The sequence below is a fragment of the Neofelis nebulosa genome, chromosome 14 (assembly GCF_028018385.1).
Source record: "Neofelis nebulosa isolate mNeoNeb1 chromosome 14, mNeoNeb1.pri, whole genome shotgun sequence".
Lineage (NCBI taxonomy): Eukaryota > Metazoa > Chordata > Mammalia > Carnivora > Felidae > Neofelis > Neofelis nebulosa.
Genome location: NC_080795.1, coordinates 78,617,105 through 78,636,983, shown reverse-complemented (window position 1 = coordinate 78,636,983; position 19,879 = coordinate 78,617,105). Strand labels below are relative to the sequence as shown.

Here is a 19,879-nt window from a genome sequence, read left to right as displayed (position 1 = left end):
GAAGAAGGTGGCTCTAAGACGGTTAAGGGAAATCCATGTGGGAAATAATCAGGTCATTCCTGGAGATGTGCTAACATTACTTACTGAATGTGTGAGCTTGGACAAATCCCTTCATCTCCAGAGGGTAGTTTGCTCATCTTTAAGATGGAAATCACAGTAAGCATATCAAAGATTTCCTGCAGGTATGAAATGATATAATGTATGTCATGTTTGACACATGGTTTATGGATTTATGACCTGGCAGAAATTCGTGTCAGATTGAAGAGAATTATTAAAGGGGTTTAAGCATTCTGTTTAATCAGAGCAGAGCCCAATTGAGCCAGTCTCATTGAAACTTATTTCTTTCAGTAAGTGCCTGTAAATCATCTGAAGTTCAAAATGATGACTGATTCCTTGAAGTAAGATTCAGCAACACCAAATGATTTTAAGGAATAAGAACTCAGACAGTGCTTTGGAATTAATTATAAAAGGTTTTAATTTATGCAGTAAAATGTGAGGGGTGGCAGGCTAAAAATAAAAAAAAAATACATTTCATCTCTGGAAAGGAATGCTGGTTGCCCTTTGCTAGCGTTACTACTTTGGGTCGGTAGTTGGGTGTTTCCAGTGGCCCAGTGTCCTCTCTGGTTAGCAGCTGGGATGGTCCTTTCTCTCACAGAGGATTTGTAGAGGACCCAACAATATTGCATACATCGGGGCTCCTGATGCATAACTGCTCCAAGCACAGCCTGACAGAGTCGTGATGCGTAGCCTCTGGCGATGATTGACCCATTTCGTGTTCAGAGAAGAAGACATTAGGATATCAAAACTGGAGGTAGTGCATGGGATTTGCCTCTCTTCTTTTGATGATGAAATTATGGAAATGCATAGGTCTTTTATTAAAGAAACACTAGAAGTGACATTTTGTATTTGTATAAATCAGAGTTTGCCGATTGGTGACACCAGGGGAGTTAGCCTGCAAATGTGTCGACACAGCGCTTGATTGTGAATGCCGTGGCCGTGGTTGCTGCCTCCAATGGTTTTGCTCTTGCCGTTGTCACTGTCATTAATTTATGAAGCAACGGTTAACATTTGAAAGATGTTTTATTAAAAATCCCAATTTCGATCTTCCCTGGAAAACCTGAAAGATCTAACAATACACAATCAGCATCTTTGCACAGTGGTAATTAGCAACTGCTGAGGACCAGCCATCTGCTACGGACAGGGCAGGGACTTTCTTCTCTGGCTTAGTCTCCCTCACCCAGATGAGTGAGGTTACTTGTTATTGTGCCCCTCTGGGGATCCCACAATGGTAGTAAACTGCCTCTGTGTGATGAGCCATTGCTCCTCAAGGAAATATAGAGCTGGGTGTTGGGAGCCTCTGGTCACAACTTGTTTGTCAACTGATCAATACCTAACCTTGTTTTAGGTGTGTTTCTGTTTAAGGCAGTGTTTGCTATCTGTTTATTATCTGTCTACTATCTATCTATCTATCTATCTATCTATCTATCTATCTATCTATCTATCATTTAACTGTCCATCCATCTGTCATTTGTCTATTATCTATCAATCAATCTGTCTATCCATCCATCCATCATCTACCTATCCATCCATCATCTGTCATCTACCTATCATCTATCTATCCATCCATCTATCATCTATCTACCCATCCATCCATCCATCATCTATCTACCCATCTATCATCTATCTATCTATCCATCCATCCATCCATTATCTATCTATCTATCTATCTATCTATCTATCTATCTATCTACTTTTGATTCACTAACCTTGAACTCACGGCCAATAGCACTGTGACTAAGGCCTGAACGAAGTTCATCTAATACACTGTTGTCTCTGCAAGGCACATCACAGCCTTCTTGCAGTTAGGGACATTGGATGGCACTACAGTGTGTTAGACAAGCTTCATTCAGGCCTGAGTTACACTGCTAGGGGTCATTTTAAATAGCAGAGTCACCCACAAAAAGCACAAAAATACAAAATAAAAAGTGGCACCAAGTAGACTGTAAACAAAATTTGTTTACACCATGAGAACTGAAAAAAGAAGGTAGTATTGTCTTAGCTCGATCTCAGGTGGAAACATGCGTGTGAGGTGAGTCAGACCTTTCTCCCCAGGAGCATGTCTGGGTGACCACAGAGGCCGTGAGTATTAAGTGTGAAGTTACAGATGAACTTTAATGAGTGGCAGATCCACAGATACAGAATCCATAAATAATGATGGCCAATATTTTCTCTCACATGTAGCTTGTCATAATATAACCCTCTCAATAGCACATTTTGCGGAACAAAAGTTTTCAACTTTGATGAAGTCGAGTTTATCAATTTGTGTGTGTGTGTGTGTGTGTGTGTGTGTGTGTGTGTGTGTGTGAATCATGCTTTTGGGGTCAAGTTTAAGAACTCTTTGCTTATCCCTAGATTTTATTTTTTAATTTATTAAACATTTTTTAATGTTTACTTATTTTTTGAGACAGCACACGAGCAGGGGAGGGGCAGAGAGAGAGGGAGACACAGAATCCGAAGCAGGCTCCAAGCTCTGAGCTGTCAGCACGGAGCCTGACTCAGGACTCTAACTCATGAACTGTGAGATCATGACCTGAGCCGAAGTCTGACGCTTAACTGACTGACCCACCCAGGTGCCCTTGTCCCTAGATTTTAAAGCTTTCTTTTATTTTCTTTCCTAAAGGTTTAATAGTTTTACATTTTTTCCTGTACATGTGTGATCCACTTTGAATTAATAAATTTTTGCGTAAGGTGTGGAATTTAAGTGGAGCTTTTTGTTTGGTTTTGGTTTGGTTTCTGCCTACGGATGTCCAGTTGCTTCAGGACCATCGACTGAGAAGAAGGTCACCTTTTCTCCATTGAATTGCTTTTGAAACTTTCTCAGAAATCCCTTGAGCAAATTTGTGCCCTCGTTACTGCAGAGGGAGGATGGTAGAAACTCAGGCCCCCCACATGGTCTGTACTTAAACCAGGGTTGTTGAGGTTCTCCTTACCGTCCATTAGTAGGGAAAATCTGGCCCCCTTCTCAAAGAACTTCTCTTGCTGGGCGAGGAGGGTGCCTTGTTAAAGCTTTGGTAGGAGTGGACATCGAGGCTGCCACTGGCCTTTGCTGGGATGGACGGAGGTGAGACCACAGTTTCTGTGTGTAGTGTGGCTGGAGTACAACTACTATTGGCTAAAAGATTTCTGTTGTGCTCGGCTGCCCCCTTTCTGGTTTTTTGTCTAGAGGAAGCAGGCATTTTTGTTGGGGATTTTCTCTTTCTTTCTTTCTTTCTTTCTTTCTTTCTTTCTTTCTTTCTTTCTTTCTTTCTTTTTTGTCTGCAGCCATTAGAATCTCTGGATAGCTGGCTTCTCTCTGGGACATATGAGGCAAAAAGAAAATGTGGAGAACTCACCACCCTGTCTCTCTTTGGTACTTGAGGTCCTTAGACTGTTTGATTCCTTCTTCTGCAAAAATCTTTTGTTCACCTATATTGTCTAGAGGTTTTAGTCGTATGTGGTGGGAAAATTATATCCACTCCATCTTTCCTGGAAGCAGATGTCATGGCAGATATTTTTTTTAAGTCATCCTTTTACAGACGCAGAAACAAGTTCAGAGAAGCTGTGTGGTATCTTCTAAGTCACACAGCTCACAAGCGAGGTCACCCAAACTCCAGCTGTGACTCTGGTCCCAGTGCTCTGTGTTCCGCATCTCCTCCGCTCTCCACACACACACAAAACGAACACAAGACCATCAACAGAACCTCCTGGGGGGATATTCACGCAGCGTCGCCCCCGGCCACAAACTCAGTGAGCCATCAGAGATGGATGTGTTCATGGTCCATTTTACCTCTGTTTCACTTGGTTTTATGCACATTCTGTTTCACAATGAGCTTGAAATTGGTGGAAGGGGAGAACAATTATGACGCCAGAAATGTTCCTAAGAGCTTGCGAGCAAAAGGGCCGTTAATTGCAAGGCACAGAATTGCAAAAGATGCTTCTGCACCTGTGGAGGCAGGGGACAGAGCAGAGGCTTTGCTGATGGCGTGGGAACCCGCACGGTGTCCTGAAATGATGGGATTTGGAAATGGGAGGGACATGTTAAAAAATAAGGGCACAGAAATGCACTGGGAACAGCGTTTGGCCATACCGCCAGGATTGACAGCTCAGCTGTTGTGTTTCTAAAGGAAGTATTTGTGTTGCAACAGGATAGCAACTCAGTTTGTGTATGGATTCTGCCCCACGCATTAAAGCTTCCATTTTCCCTTAGAATGGACTTTTCTGACTAAAGAAAAACCATGCCCCTTAATGTACCTGTGCCCTATGACCAACCCACCTATTCCTTTCCCTGTCCCTTCTGCCACCAACCTTGCATGTGTCTCGTACGATCTCCTGTCACTTCCTGTTTCCATCTTGGCCCCGTCCCATCCCTCTCCCACTGTGGTGACAGAATGAATCCCTCTTTGGTGCCAAATGATCATACATGCTGCCTAGAAACTTCCACGGTTCTCTGTGGCATTTAGGACTAAGTCTAGTTACTTTTGGAAGAAGCCAACAGTAAGGGGTCTGATCTTCATCAGCCTGTCCTCTGTTCCTTCCATAGGTATTACCAGATCCGAGTGACCTTGAAGGTGTCCTCAAGGATCCCCCACAGACTGAGCGCCTCCGTCGTCGGGCAGACAGGTGAGCAGCAGGATGGGAGTGGGGTGCTTATTCTCCACCAGTAAACCGTCATTTCTCACTACCTGCCAGGGCATGGCAGGGTGCAACGTACATGATAGCATCAGTAAGTCATGTTGCGTGCCTGATGTGTGCATTTTGGAAATGGAGACCCACTGTTGGCATGGCCATGCGTGCATGATGTTGCCAGGGGAGCCCGGCTGAAGGAGAACACCCTCTCCCAGGGATAACCTGGCTGTGAGGGGTTGGCCAGGGTCAAGTCAGGGAGAAAAAGGACGGCAACCGGCCTCCAGCAAGTGGGTAGGAAGAATCCTGTTGTCAATCCTGAGAATCAGACCGAGTAAGCTGGCAGGTTAATGGTTCTTCTCAGACACAAGGCGGGAGTCAAGATCAACACTCCAGCTTTGGGAGAGGGAGTGCCAAGGACAGCCCAGTTTCTAGCTTTGAGAAGGCTGGGTATTAGGGGGCATCCGGGGCTCCCTGCTGGTGCTCAGTGTGATAGGGTATTGAGTCCAAAATATGGAGCTTCTTACACAAGAAATGAGGATCAGCGCCAAGATGAAATACGTTAGTCAGTTTGGGAGGATGCGTGGAAGATGTTGGGGTGGAGTAGAGAGAAAGTAAGGAGATAAGAAGACGGAATTATGGAAAGTTGGCTGAACTTTAAAGATACAAATAAAGGTAGTAAAGGTTATTGCGGACGTTAGATCTGGTAGAGTCAAAAGCTCTGGTCATTGGTATCCTTGAAAAAATTCCTTTTGGAATTTCCCTGGTAATTGGGCCTCTTCATTATTGGCAATGATACTCTGGTGAACAGAATTGCATTCAGCTCGGGCGCCTGGGTGGCTCAGTCGGTTGAGGGTCCGACTTTGGCTCAGGTCATGATCTCGTGGTTTGTGAGTTCAAGCCCCGTGTCGGGCTCTGTGCTGACAGCTGAGAGCCTGGAGCCTGCTTCGGATTCTGTGTCTCCCTCTCTCTCTGCCCCTCCCCTGCTTGTTCTTCCTCTCTCTCTCTAAAAAAAAAAAAAGAATCGAATGCAGTTAAATGCCCACAGATTGGCGTGTACTGGGAGTGTAGACCAGCCAGCAGGGTTGGCTTAGCTCCACCCTGGGGGAGGCGGGGGAGGGGCAGGGCAGAGCAGGCTGCTCAGGCCACCCAAGAGGACATCACAGATTGCGGCTGGTTTATGGGCGGAGCCTGTGGGCTAGAAACAGAAAGATACCAGAGACCCCCTGCTCCTCCTCCGGCCCTGGGCAGAGTCCAGCATTAAGTAATAAGTCACCGCATTGCCACGGCGTTCCGTGTCTTCCACTCTGCTCCTCTCTCTGGCGAAGAAATCAGGCAGCTGAGACCAAGTCTCCCGTGCCCCGTGTGCATTCAGGAAGCCTGCGGTGCCCCGCATGGCGAGCCCCAAGTTCTGCCAGACGAAGGTCGCTGGAATTGGCTGAGAGAGTAGGAACCTGATGTTGCATGAACTTGTGTGTAACCCCAGGAGTTGGCAACTTGGACTTTATTTCCTTAGCTGAATAACGAGGATAGGGGTACCTGAGTGGCTTAGTTGGTTAAGCATCCGACTCTTGGTCTTGGGTTCAGATCATGGTTCATGGGTTCGAGCCCCACGTCGGGCTCTGCACTGACAGTGCAAGTCTGCTGAGATTCATTCTCTCTCTCTCTGTGTGTCTCTCTGTCTCTCTCTCTCTCTCTCTCTCTCTCTCCCCCTTCCCCATGTTCTCTCTCTCTCTTCCCATCAAAATAAATAAATAAACAGTTAAAAGAAAAGGACGAGGATAAAAATCTATCCTCTGTAGTGTTCTTGTCTTAGAGACGATAAAGGAGGACTTTTCACATCCACAGAGATTATAAATGTCAATTGCCAGCATAGGAACTGGCACAAAGGAAGTGCCCAGTCAGTCTGACCTGTGAGTGGCTACACGATCTGGGGTACGAGGCCAGGTCTGTTCTCAGGACGAGGCTGGGATGCAGAAATCTGGTGGGGCTGGCACCCCAGCCCCCCTGCCGACAGCCATCCCCAGGTAGCCGACGAGGATGCCGTTCCTCCCCTGTGACTCTAGAGCCTGAGCTCAACTCCTTGTCACCAGTGGAGCCTTCTCTTGGGGCTGGCAGTCCCCACCAGCAGGCGGCTTGGAGAGAGGAGGACTTGAACCACAGAAACAGAGAAGAGAAAAATGAAATGCAGTTTGGGGGAGGAAAAAAAGGTTGCTTTTTCTTCTTTGGTCTTGTTGGACGCAGTGATAATTACGGTACGCTTGCTGTGCCCTTGGGTTTTACAGGAGCATAATATTTAGATCGGACTGCTAACAGAGAGGCCAGCGACAGTCACAACAAGGATTCCTGCATGAGGAAGAGACAGCATGTGTGGTTGCTTACTCAAGGTGAATTTCCGATTGTATCATGTTTAGTTAGATATGGCAGCGGCACCAAGAACACCAAAACTTCGCGGTTTAGGATGATGATTTATTCTTGATGTTTTCAGTCGGCTGGATTCAGCCAGGTCACACATGTGCTGCCCTGAGCTTTCTGCAGAGAGGTTGGATGGTTGACGTCTTCGTTCACATGTCTGATCCCTTGGTTGGGATGCTCGACTGCCCAAGGCAACAGCTGAGGTCCCGTCTCCAGATGAGTGGTCTATCTTCTTATACGGTAGCTCAGTTCAGAGAGAGAGAGAGAGACAGAGAGAGAGAGACAGAGAGAGAGAGAGAGAGAGAGAGAGAGAGAGAGAGGAGATTCTAGGTCTCTAAAGGGCTGGCCCGGTAACTGCCAAGGGGTCCCTTCCCCAAAGTGCAAGACCAGCCCACCTTCAAGGGGAGGAGGAGTATACTCCACCCCAGGTAGGACGCCCTCTGCAGGTACAACGATGAAGGAAGTTTTAACAGTGCTGTTTGCATACAATCATCCAGACCTAATTTCCATCACCTGCACGTAGTTCTAAGGAAGCAAAAACAAAGAAAAATGTATGTTTAGACAATGAAATAAGATATACTGAAAAAAGAATCAGAAGGAGTCAAAACACATGGGACCTAATGATGTCTTTATTTTTACATTAGTGGAGTGGTCTTGCGGGGACAAATGATTTAATTTGGCTTTTCTGTTCCATTTATCTCTAAAACAGAAATGGAAAAAGCATGCCATGTCCAGAGAAGCAGAGCTGAGTAGTGGTGAGAGCCATAGGCTCTGAGTTTCGCAGGTTCAAATCCTACGTCCAACACTTGCCAGCTGTGTGGGTTTAGAAAAGTTGTTTAGCCAGTTTGAATTTCGGGTTCCTCACCTATAAAGTGGGGCTGGTAAGAGGTACCTACCTCTTGGGTTTGTGTTGAGAATCGAATGAATTTTGCAAAGAAGTGTCTGAGAGTGGTGCCTGGAGTGCACAGCGAGCTCACGGCACCTGTTAGCTGGAGTAAGTGTCCCTTCTGTGCGGACAGTGGTCCTTTCTGAGCAGCACTGTGGCCCATGCTGGTCCCTGGGACACGTTGCTGGGGATGGGCATCTGCCTTGCTGCTGTGGGGGAGCTCAGAGTCCCCTGAGGGAGGCAGAGAAGTGTCCCCCGAGTCCAGCAGAGATGGACCTTGAGATGGGGTCCCAGGTGAGGTCTTGAATTGGAACGGAAGCTGGCCCCGCAGACAAGGGTGGAGAAGGATGATCTGGGCGCATGTAGCAAAATGACTGGGGCCTGAGCGGTGCAAGGGCGTGCACAGGACACTTGTGGGGTGGCGGGGGGGCCAAGGGGAGGAGAGAAAGTACTGTAGGCGGGGCTGGGGGCCACGTCGTGCCTGACCGAGCCCCCCGACTTCTTTTCATCAGGTTGGCCCCAGGAGATGCGCGCACTCAGAAGACTTATAAACCCAGGCTGTTCAAACGCAAGAGGTTGTCTCGTAGATTAAGGGGCAGAATTTTACATTTTTGTTCTCTTTTTAAACATACCCGTTCTCTGGCAGCCACAGTCTGCGGAAACGGTTTCGGTTATGCAGATGATTTAGATACTGCTTCTCTGGATGTGAAACAGTTTCTCATTGAGTTTTCCAAGCTCGACGTTTATGGTTAGAGTCTGTGAATAAGAAAAAATAGTAATTCCCCGCGTGAAATGCAGCCATTGCCTGTGCACTGTCCTGTTTCCTTCTTTCAATATGTGCTTAACAGGTGACTTGGGGAAGGTTTCTCTGGGAAACCGATGGTTTCTTCTCTTGGACTGCACTGCGAGGGGCTCTGAGCTCCCGCCAGCCAGGAGCAACTGTCCCCCTGGGCATTCTAGAAAGATCCCAGCATTACAGAACAGACGCACGTGCCATCACCTGTGATGGATGGCAGGTCTGCCCCTGGAACTGAGGGCAGGGCACAGAGGGGGCCACTTCTCTGTGGATGTGGGTGCAGTGGGGGTGGGGGGTGGTGTTTGGCCCTGGTGAGTCTGAGGTCCACGGCATCTCGGTCATTACTGAAAATAGAGAAGTATCAATTATGGGTGGTCGTGTGATGATTTACTGAGGCCAGGAAGTCTCTCCGCTGTTCTGGAACTTTTCAGAAGCCTCCTACAAGCCAAAGCACTGCGACCTGAGAGAGAGACAGAGGTGAATTTTGACCACTTAACATGTGAGGCTTGAGGTGTAACAGGGAGAGAAGCCAGAAGTGAGACATTTTAAAATGCGGTTTTGGGGCACCTGGGTGGCTCAGTCGGTTAAGCGTCCGACTTTGGCTCAGGCCATGATCTCGCCGCTCGTGAGTTCAGGCCCTGTGTCCGGCTCTGTGCTGACAGCTCGGAGCCTGGAGCCTGCTTTGGATTCTGTGTCTCCCTCTCTCTTTGCCCCTCCCCCACTCATGCTCTGTCTCTCTCTCTCAAAAATGAATAAACTTAAAAAATTTTTTTTAATGTGGTTTGGCTCGATTCAAAGCCTTGCTTACCTTTTTTGGGTCTCATAGAATTGTTTCCTCTCTTCTCCTGGGGTCAGGGCTGTGGGTAAGTGGCAGGTTCGTACCTGTGAATAAATGTTAAGTATACTGAATTGTGACCCTTTCCTTTCACCAGAGCGGTGCTATTGAATAGATTTTGCAGTCTCTTCCTTCCCAGAGGTGTGAACAAATTTTCCCCTTGGGGGGATGGCCGCTGAGGTCAGTCTGTGGGTCCGGGAACTTCAGATCTTTGAGGCTGTATGGGGTGATTAGGCACAAACAGGCATCTGCTACTCATGGCTCATGAAGGCCAGAGAAAAATAGCTCGGTAAATTGTGGAAACGTGTAAAAATTACCATGATTAGTTTTAGTAATGTTTTGAGAGGTGATTTCCATTTCCATTAAGTGGAAGCAGTTAAGAGTTTCATCGTGTAGGGGGTGGGGTGACATTTATTCTTTAAGGGAATCCATCCCATTTCTTTTCAGGGTCCATTAAAGTGCACCTAAATATCAAATACGCCTGTTTTCATGGCGAACACTAAGCAGGTAAAACACTCGAACTCCTGGGCTCTGAGTACCCACCTGGGGCCGTCAGGAAGGGTGTCTCTGGATAAACCGAGACGTTAATGGAATTTCTCCCACCTGCTCAGTTTCTGGGCAGCAGTCAGCTCAGAAACACTGAAGCCCGGGTCCCTCATTGCCGACCCTGTGGGCAGGCCAGGAGTCTGCTTTGCCGGCTGGCCCCGGGACCCAGCTGCCACCGGGGCCGAGCCACTCGTCCCTCGCCTGCCCTTTGAGCTCGCCGTGGCATCCTTAAGCCTGCTGGACCTGCAAGTCCCTCCCGGGAAGCTCTCTCCAATCTGCTTTGCCATCCTTCTTGCGTCTCTGCCTCTGCCCTTGCTGTTACTTCCACTTTGCATGCCTGTCCCTCCCTCCCTCCCGCCCCTTCGGATCCACGAGATTGGCAGAAAGAGCCGAGGCCGGTTCTCTGAGGGCGACGTCCCGCCCCGGGAAAGTGGCCAGTTCCCCGTCGGAGCACCTCACAGCTACGTGCTCACGGCATGCACCCTCCCCATTTCCGTGCTTCTCCCGCACCGCGCAGCGTGTGCTCATTCACGGGCACCTGGGAGCTGGCTTTGGATTATCACCCCAGGCTGCTGGGAACAAGGACTTTGTTCAAGATTTGAACTTGCCTGAGGCTTTGAGTCCCATCGTCCCCCGTTACCACCCCCGACCCCTGCCTCGCACCCGTGATTGTTAGTACAGGGATGGGGAAGCCCAGCCTCTTGTCTCAGGATGGGGCAGGCTGAGATGTAACTCATGTTCCAGAGTCCCCTGCGGGATCAGGCTGGTTCCCTGAAATGCACTGTGTGTGCCTCCCCGCTTCCCCTGCCCTGGGTTCCCCAGGCTTCTCCCACTGGAGCACATCCATAAGAGGTCACCAGCACACAAACCCTCATCTCTGGGCCCGCTGCTTTATCATCCGCCTCCAGAAACCACTAGAAGCTGTATAGCAGTTAGTTGTGTTATAGGAAGTAGAGTGTGAAGTTAGCCAGACCCGAGTTCACCCGGGTTCCTCGTGACCCTGTGCCCGGAGCCTCTGTTTAGCTCCCTCTGTAAATGGGACAACAGTGGTAGAAACAGTAGGGCTGTTTTGGGGATCAGGTAAGGTAACGTGTGTGGGTACGTTGGGAGCCCCATACGCACACACACAAGGTCATGGCCTCCTTGCTTCAGCGCCCGCCACGTTTGGCAGGAACAGTCTCCAAAGCCACCCCACGTTAGTGTAGCTTATGTGGAGATTCTCTGCATCAAACCCCAGTTTCTGAAAGTCGGCTGTGTGTGAGGTGCAGTTGAAGCAGGGGCGCCTGGGGGACTCAGTCAGTAGGCGTCTGACTCTTGGTTTCTGCCTAGGTCACGATCTCACGGTTCGTGAGTTGGAGCCCTGCGTTGGGCTCTGCGCTGTGAGCGCAAAGCCTACCCGGGATCCTCTCTTTCCCTCTGTCACTGCTTGTGTTCTCTCTCTTTGTCTCTCAAAGTAAATAAATAAACTTAAAAAAATTATTGAAGCAGAGCTTGATGGCAGACCCTGCTGTCTCAGAGCTCAGACACGGTGGTGGGGGCCCAAGAGGCCTAGTGACAAAGGCAAGGAGAGTGACGAGGGCCCAGGAGGAGGAAGGCCAGGTGCTCAGGGCTCGGGCAGCATCCCTGGGAGGGCCTGAGTGCTGTTTCCCTGGGTCTGACTCTGCCAGGCACTCCTGACCTCCAGGTGTCCTGACTTCTGGCCTGGGGGCGTCAGGGCAAATCTCTGTCCAGAGACCAAGGAGAGCCCCCCAGCAGGTCTTCCCAGCCTCAGCCCAGCTGGCGTGGGCACATCTGACCTCAGCCTACCTGGCGCGGGCACATCGGCCTCAGCCTACTTGGCTTGGGCACACCTAGAGTGGACACCCTGGCCTGCTATTCCCCCCACACTGGCAAGGTTGCTCCCAGGCAACGGCACCACCAGCCTGCACCTGTGTGGGGGCAGCTGGCACCTGGCGAGCGTGATTGAGGCACGGGCACCTGAGAGAAAGGTGAGGGTAGGCCAAGGACCCCTGCTGTATCTGGCAGAGACGATGCGACACACGCTTCAGAGTGGCCTTCCTTGCGGGTGGGGGAGAGAGCGGGGTCTGTCTGTGGAGTGCAGCCGGCTGGGTCCCGCTCTTGCTGGGTGACCCGGGACTTGCTGCTACCCTCCCCGGGCCTCATCGTCCTCCTCCCTTCTTCATGGCATCCTGAGAATTGAAAATGTTAATATTACGAAAGCACTTAGAAGGGAGATTGACATCCTAGGCCCTCAATAAACTTTGGCTATTTTTAGTTTTATCGAAGGAGCCAGAATCCCAGACATGCGTGAAATTTACATGGGCTGAACCGGTAACCCTGGTGGGTTTTGTTTATTCTGTAAATGTTTCTTGAGTGCCTCCTGTGTGGCCCAAGCTGTTTCCAGGGCTCTCTGAAGTCCTGGATGCCCCTGTGGATGTTGACTTCCTGGTGAACTTTCCATTACTGGAGGTTCCTAGCAGGGGTTTCCTGAGAGACCCTGGCAATGAAAAGGACATCCTAAGGTAGCCTACCTTGCTCAGAGTCCTCCTAGTCTTATTAAAATGAGGTCGCTTTTTGAGGGTTTGTGTGTTTGTTTGTTTTGATACTTAGGGATATAAGTAAACCCTCCATGTGGAAGATGAGACTTAAAGCCCCGGAGCCATGTTGCCATATTCAGTTCTTGCTTTGGGAGCCTGCCAAGTGCCTGGAACATAGTTGGTGTTCCCTGTATGTTTGTCCAGCGGTGAATGGAAGACCAGGGAACACAACTTGGACCAAAGAGAGAAAGAAAAGAGGCTGAGGGGCGCCCGGGTGATTCAGTCGGTTGAGCGTCCAACTCTTGATTTTGGCTCAGGTCATGATGCCAGGGGCGTGGGATTGAGCCCCAAGTTAGGCTCCATGCTGAGTGTGGAGCCTGCTTGAGATTCTCTCTCTCCCCCTCTCTTTCTCCCTCTGCCACTATCCTCCACTCATGCACTCTCTCTGTTCTCTCTCAAGTGAAAGAAGGAAAGGAAGGAAGGGAGGGAGGGAGGGAGGGAGGGAGAAAGAAAGAAAGAAGAAAAGAGGCAGAATTTCATGCAATTAAACAAACATAGTGAGCTCTTGAGGGCTCAGCGACCCAGGGAGGAAGCATCTCAATGAGAAAGCATGCTGTTTCTGGGGCTTTCAATTAATATTCATTAAAATGTTGTTCAAAAAAACGATTATTTAAAAAAAAAAACAACAAAGAGTCAAGACAGCCTCTTTCTGATTTGGCCAAATGGGCTCTGAAAGTCTAAGAATGAAATAGATGCATGGAATTGGGAGTATCGGGGAGAGATGTCTGCCAGGGGAGGGGCCCCCTCAGGCCTCCACGTGCAGGGGTGTCAGAGGATCCCCTCCCTGTAGGGTCCCCGAACAATGTCTAGATCCGCACTCCCACCCCTCCTAAGTCAGTTCTAGAAGTGAGATGAGAGGGTAAGCAGAGAAAATACTGAAGAGGAAACTCATGTGGGGACGCACAATGAACTTGCTGCTGAGACCTGGAAATTATGTAATTGTCGCTAGTAAGTTGGTACTAATGGCAGATAATTGGATGGTTGCCTCTTCTCGGCTCAGTGGCTTAGTTACGTGAAGAAATTCTCGAGTCTTATCGCCGTAACATAAAGGACGGGTCCCTGAGAGTAGACGGGGCAGAGGGTCCTCATTCTTGACCTGCTCACAGACCCATTTTCATCTGGTGCCGATGGAAAGAGTGTCACCACGAAAAGAACTATTTGTTTCCGAGCTAGAGGAGGTGGTTGAGTGCACGAAATAGTGACTGCTATAAAGGGCAGAAAGCCTGTCTCTGTGTGTCCAGTGCTGCTGGGTATGTGCCCTGGCTAGGCCAGGGGCTCTCTCTCAACCGCGAGGAGTGATAAGGTCTGTTTTGTCCAGGATTTTCCACATTTAAAATGAGGGAGTCTGCACCCCCACTGCGTGTGGGGATCAGGGATGGGGAGAGGGAGGAGGAACATTCTCAAGGGCAAAATTCCTGCTGATGGAGATCCTCCCCCCCCCCGCCCCCCCCACCACACTGAGTCCCTAGAACTCATCATTCAGGACCTCCATCCAGCCCCAGGCACTCCTACTTTTGATGACCCACTCCACTTTCTAGGAGCTGTATTAAAATGTAGCAATTTCCCACATCCAATGCACATTTTTTTTTCTGTAAAATTTTTTTTTTAATTTTTTTTTTTAACGTTTATTTATTTTTGAGACAGAGAGAGACAGAGCATGAACGGGGGAGGGGCAGAGAGAGGGAGACATAGAATCGGAAGCAGCTCCAGGCTCTGAGCCATTGGCCCAGAGCCCGATGCGGGGCTCGAACTCATGGAGTGTGAGATCATGACCTGAGCTGAAGTCGGACCCTTAACCGACTGAGCCACCCAGGCACCCCCTGTAAAATTTTTAAAATTAATTAGCTCCAGGGGCGCCTGAGTGGCTCAGTCGGTTAAGCGTCTGACTTCAGCTCAGGTCGTGATCTTCTGGTTCATGGGTTCGAGCCCTGCGTCGGGCTCTGTGCTGACAGCTCACAGCCTGGAGCCTGCTTCGTGGATTCTGTCTCCCTGTCTCTCCTTCCCTCCCCTGCTCATATTCTGTCTCTGTTTCTCTGTCTCAAAAATAAATAAAACACTAAAAAATTTTTTTTTAATTAATTAACTCCAAATTACTCTTTATTCGTGAACAGTTGTGATTTTTCTGCATGCTTGGAAAATGTGGCAAGTGAGGCAATCTACCTATAAGATCTTTGCAAACGCAGTGTAATATTTGTAAAGACTACATGTGACCAGTATATTATTTCGAGGAGATTTAATGAAGCATTTACTAATTTGACCTTGCAGGGTTATGTTTATCTTGAATCTCATCATTTTGTTTTCAGCTCAACCATTTAGGCCCCTGGGCAGCCTATAACTGCAGGCATTCTGACTGTGGTGGCCAAAGGACAGAGCAGTGCCTGCTGATGGCCAGTGTCCTACATATTGCAACCCAGTCCAGACTTGCTGGACAAGTTGAGTCAGTGGCCGTTTCAATAATAAAAAAGTGATTTTTATATTTCTACATTTATTTTAAGAACTAAGTTTCATCAGAGGCAATGGGACAAATTGGGCATTGGGCCAGGGACAGAATAGTCCGGGTTCAGAGGCTTTGAAGGCAGAGAAAGCTGGACTGTCAACGTGGCTTAGTCTCTTACAGGCTCTGTGCCTTTGGGAAAGTCACTTGATCTTCCTGAATTTCAGGCCTTTTATCTGTACCATAAGGATCATAATTTGTATCTCACATCATGCTTGAGGGCTTAAATCGGCATTTCCCATGGTGTGGTGGTAACACCAATATTGGTTAATAATTATATGGGATTGTGAGTAATGCAGACATGACATATAGGGGCTTAAGCCAGACAAAAGATGATTTTTCACCCACATTAAACTCCAGATGTGAGCAGACCACATTGGTATGGTGTCCCTGTGGCCTTCAGACCCCAAGTCCCAGCCGTCTTTCTGCTCCTTTGTCCTGAAGTACAGCTTCCACTTTCAAGACCCCCTTTGGGTCCAGGCTGACTTTTGAAGCTTTGGCTATGGCCTGGATGGAGCCACAGGCTGGACGGAGAGTAAAGTAGAGTGAGGGGGAACAGTGCCTTCTTTTTGGGGGGGTGGGCGGGGAGCAGTGGCAGGCGGGTGATGCTCCTACATCTCATTTGCTGGGATTTATTTATCTGGATGCACCTGAGAAAGAGACGCTGAGAAGAGCAGCCTGTGAAGGGGGTACAATTCTAGGTTTGTCTCCGGGAAAGAGCCTGTGATTTGATGGTAGCTGCTAGCAGCCTTTGTTCTGCAGTGGCTGGGAATAATGAAGATGGATTTAGGGACCTATGAAATACTGCTCCAGAATAGCCATCCCAATGGAAAACTGTCTTCATTTTCAACCTTCTTTCAAGGCTTGTGTTTAATTCAAGAAAGAAATGTATTTTAGGATAATAAATTTATATAATTAACCTTTGCTAATCTCCCTTTTTTTTTTTTTTTTTTTTTTTTTGTAGCAAGGAGAACAGGGACGGGATCACCTCCACTATCTGTCAAGAGTATCTGGCTAGACTTTAATAACACTCATCTGTTTTCCCCAACAAGCGAAGTCACACTGCAAAATCAATGTATGCCTTTATTTGGGGTCTCAGGGGCTGCAATCCGGGAGACACAGAGACCCTGAAATGGGGCGTGCTCCAAGCTGGAGGCAAGAGATAGGGTTACAAAGGCAAAAGGACTTCCATAAGGCATTTGAAAGAATTATCATAGGCACTGACAGCATTTAGACGGAGCGTCTGATCCCTGATTGGCTATTTAGTTACCAGTGTTGCATCGTCTCTGTTTCAGTGCAAAGTGTGAGGATGTTTTCCAGGATGGAGCTAGGCTGTGGTTGTCCAAAATCCGAAGTCCATTTTCCACACAGTGTGAACATGTCTGGGTTCCACTCCCCTGGGGCCCCCTACTCCCCACTGTAAACAGACTCCTGAGTCACGCTTATTATACTTTGAATCTTTCATACTTTCCACCAATATCTCCTACGTATGGAAAGCAACACTGGTTTAGTTTTTATAAGAGAATGATGCCAATTCCCCTTCAAATTGAATTTTGAAGCAGAACAAATTATTGCAAACAAATATTAAGCAATGCCAGTAGAGATAGTCAGGAGATATAGTAAAAATCATCCAAGTTTTATGTAAATAACTGAAGTTGGGTAAAAGGTTACATAAAATCCATTAGTAGACATAAAGCTCTCAGCTCAGTGTCTGAGCAGTTATATTGTACTGCTAGCCATTTTTATTTCCTAAAATAGCGAGACTCAAAAGCCCTCTTGGTTTTATAGAGTGCCTTTGATTCATTGCCCTATTTGTGTGTGCCCAGTAAAAAAATTAGGAAAATATTACTTGGGACAATGGTACAGAACAAAATTCGCCCATAGAGGCCAACAATTTGAACAAGATACATTTTAAACCAGAGCAGGGTTGTCCTGGAGAGTGGGGTTACCGGGTCAGGCTTTCCCACAAATTGGCTTTCAGTCCATCTGTCCAATGTCCCTTCTTTCCAATGACAGCCAGAGATAAGAGGACGGATTTATGTTAAAAATTTTCTCAAGCAGGAAAATTAACAGAAAATGCCCCTGTTACTTTTTTCCATATCTGTGTTGTATTTGGACAGTTGCAGAAAAGGCATTTCTCATTTTGTCTTGTTAGCTCATTGGGACTATCTCCAGGGGAGGCTGTGAGGAATGTATTATCTCTGAAGTCTGGATTTTACTCAGAATGCTCTTGAAGGAAGAGTCTGAGAGTTTTGTTTTATTTTTCTATATTACTTTCTCCCCCCCCCCACCCTTTTTTAAAATAGCATATTTGCTGTAGGTAGGCAGTAGGTTTTAAAGACTGCTTAGCTTGACCCGGCACATACATATTCTTGGGGAAATGTTGAAATCTACACGCACAGAAACGTCAGCCGAAGAAGTCTGCTTCTTCTGTCTGTGTGCGACGCACTGATCTGCTGGCGCTCTCGAGTCGGCCGACCTTTATAACCTGCTCGCAGAAGCCAGAGTGCTACTTTGTACTTGCAGATAATTCAGATTATGTTGCTTCCCAGCTCAGAATCCACAAATGATAGTGGTGATGAGGGTGGTGGTGATGGTGGTGAACAGCCGGGGCCACCAATGCTTATGTAACATTTAATCTGCCCCGGGTGCCGTTCCCACTCTTTGCAAATATTCCTCACGGCAACTCTGGAGAGTAGGTACTATTATCATCCCCATTTTACACATGAGGATACTGGAGGACACATCTAGGAAGAGCTGGGGTCAGGATCCCATGCCAGGCAGTCTGGCTCTTAGCCACAACATTGCATTGCCTTTTGTTTGCCTTGGAGCAAAACGTGAACTCCTTGGCAGGTGCTGGTTGGCCCCATGTGATCGGATCCTGGACATCCCCTCACACTCATCCACTGCCCCCCTACCCCCTTCCCCTTCACACTCATCGACTGCCCCCCCACCCCCTTCACCTTCATACTCATCCACTGCCCCCCTACCCCCTTCCCCTTCACACTCATCGACTGCCCCCCTACCCCCTTCCCCCTCACACTCATCCACTGCCCCCCTACCCCCTTCCCCCTCACACTCATCCACTGCCCCCCTACCCCCTTCCCCCTCACACTCATCCACTGCCCCCCTACCCCCTTCCCCCTCACACTCATCCACTGCCCCCCTACCCCCTTCCCCCTCACACTCATCCACTGCCCCCCTACCCCCTTCCCCTTTACACTCATCCACTGCCCCCCTACCCCCTTCCCCCTCACACTCATCCACTGCCCCCCTACCCCCTTCCCCTTCACACTCATCGACTGCCCCCCCACCCCCTTCCCCTTCACACTCATCGACTGCCCCCCTACCCCCTTCCCCTTCACACTCATCGACTGCCTCCCTACCCCCTTCCCCCTCACACTCATCCACTGCCCCCCTACCCCCTTCCCCCTCACACTCATCCACTGCCCCCCTACCCCCTTCCCCCTCACACTCATCGACTGCCCCCCTACCCCCTTCCCCTTCATACTCATCCACTGCCCCCCTACCCCCTTCCCCCTCACACTCATCCACTGCCCCCCCTACCCCCTTCCCCCTCACACTCATCCACTGCCCCCCTACCACCTTCCCCCTCACACTCATCCACTGCCCCCCTACCCCCTTCACCTTTACACTCATCCACTGCCCCCCTACCCCCTTCACCCTCACACTCATCCACTGCCCCTCTACCCCCTTCCCCCTCACACTCATCCACTGCCCCCCTACCCCCTTCCCCTTCATACTCATCGACTGCCCCCCCAACCCCCTTCACCTTTACACTCATCCACTGCCCCCCTACCCCCTTCCCCCTCACACTCATCCACTGCCCCCCTACCCCCTTCCCCTTCACACTCATCGACTGCCCCCCCACCCCCTTCACCTTTACACTCATCCACTGCCCCCCTACCCCCTTCCCCTTCACACTCATCGACTGCCCCCCTACCCCCTTCCCCCTCACACTCATCCACTGCCCCCCTACCCCCTTCCCCTTCACACTCATCCACTGCCCCCCTACCCCCTTGCCCCTCACACTCATCCACTGCCCCCTACCCCCTTCCCCTTCACACTCATCCACTGCCCCCCTACCCCCTTCACCTTTACACTCATCCACTGCCCCCCTACCCCCTTCACCCTCACACTCATCCACTGCCCCCCTACCCCCTTCCCCCTCACACTCATCCACTGCCCCCCTACCCCCTTCCCCTTCACACTCATCGACTGCCCCCCCAACCCCCTTCACCTTTACACTCATCCACTGCCCCCCTACCCCCTTCCCCCTCACACTCATCCACTGCCCCCCTACCCCCTTCCCCTTCACACTCATCGACTGCCCCCCCACCCCCTTCACCTTTACACTCATCCACTGCCCCCCTACCCCCTTCCCCTTCACACTCATCGACTGCCCCCCTACCCCCTTCCCCCTCACACTCATCCACTGCCCCCCTACCCCCTTCCCCTTCACACTCATCCACTGCCCCCCTACCCCCTTGCCCCTCACACTCATCCACTGCCCCCCACCCCCTTCCCCCTCACACTCATCCACTGCCCCCCTACCCCCTTCCCCTTCACACTCATCCACTGCCCCCCTACCCCCTTGCCCCTCACACTCATCTACTTCCCCCCTACC

General features: G+C 49.5%; 1 protein-coding gene across 6 annotated transcripts in view; it reads left to right on the top strand.

Annotated features, from left to right (window-relative positions):
• FAM135B (family with sequence similarity 135 member B) overlaps positions 1 to 19,879 on the top strand; it is a 293,649-nt gene that overhangs the window by 140,199 nt on the left and 133,571 nt on the right. For all 6 annotated transcript variants that reach the window (XM_058699176.1, XM_058699175.1, XM_058699170.1 and 3 more), the window contains exon 3: positions 4,580 to 4,659. In XM_058699176.1, coding sequence (XP_058555159.1) covers positions 4,580 to 4,659 — 80 coding nt within the window. The remainder of the gene's footprint in view (positions 1 to 4,579; positions 4,660 to 19,879) is intronic.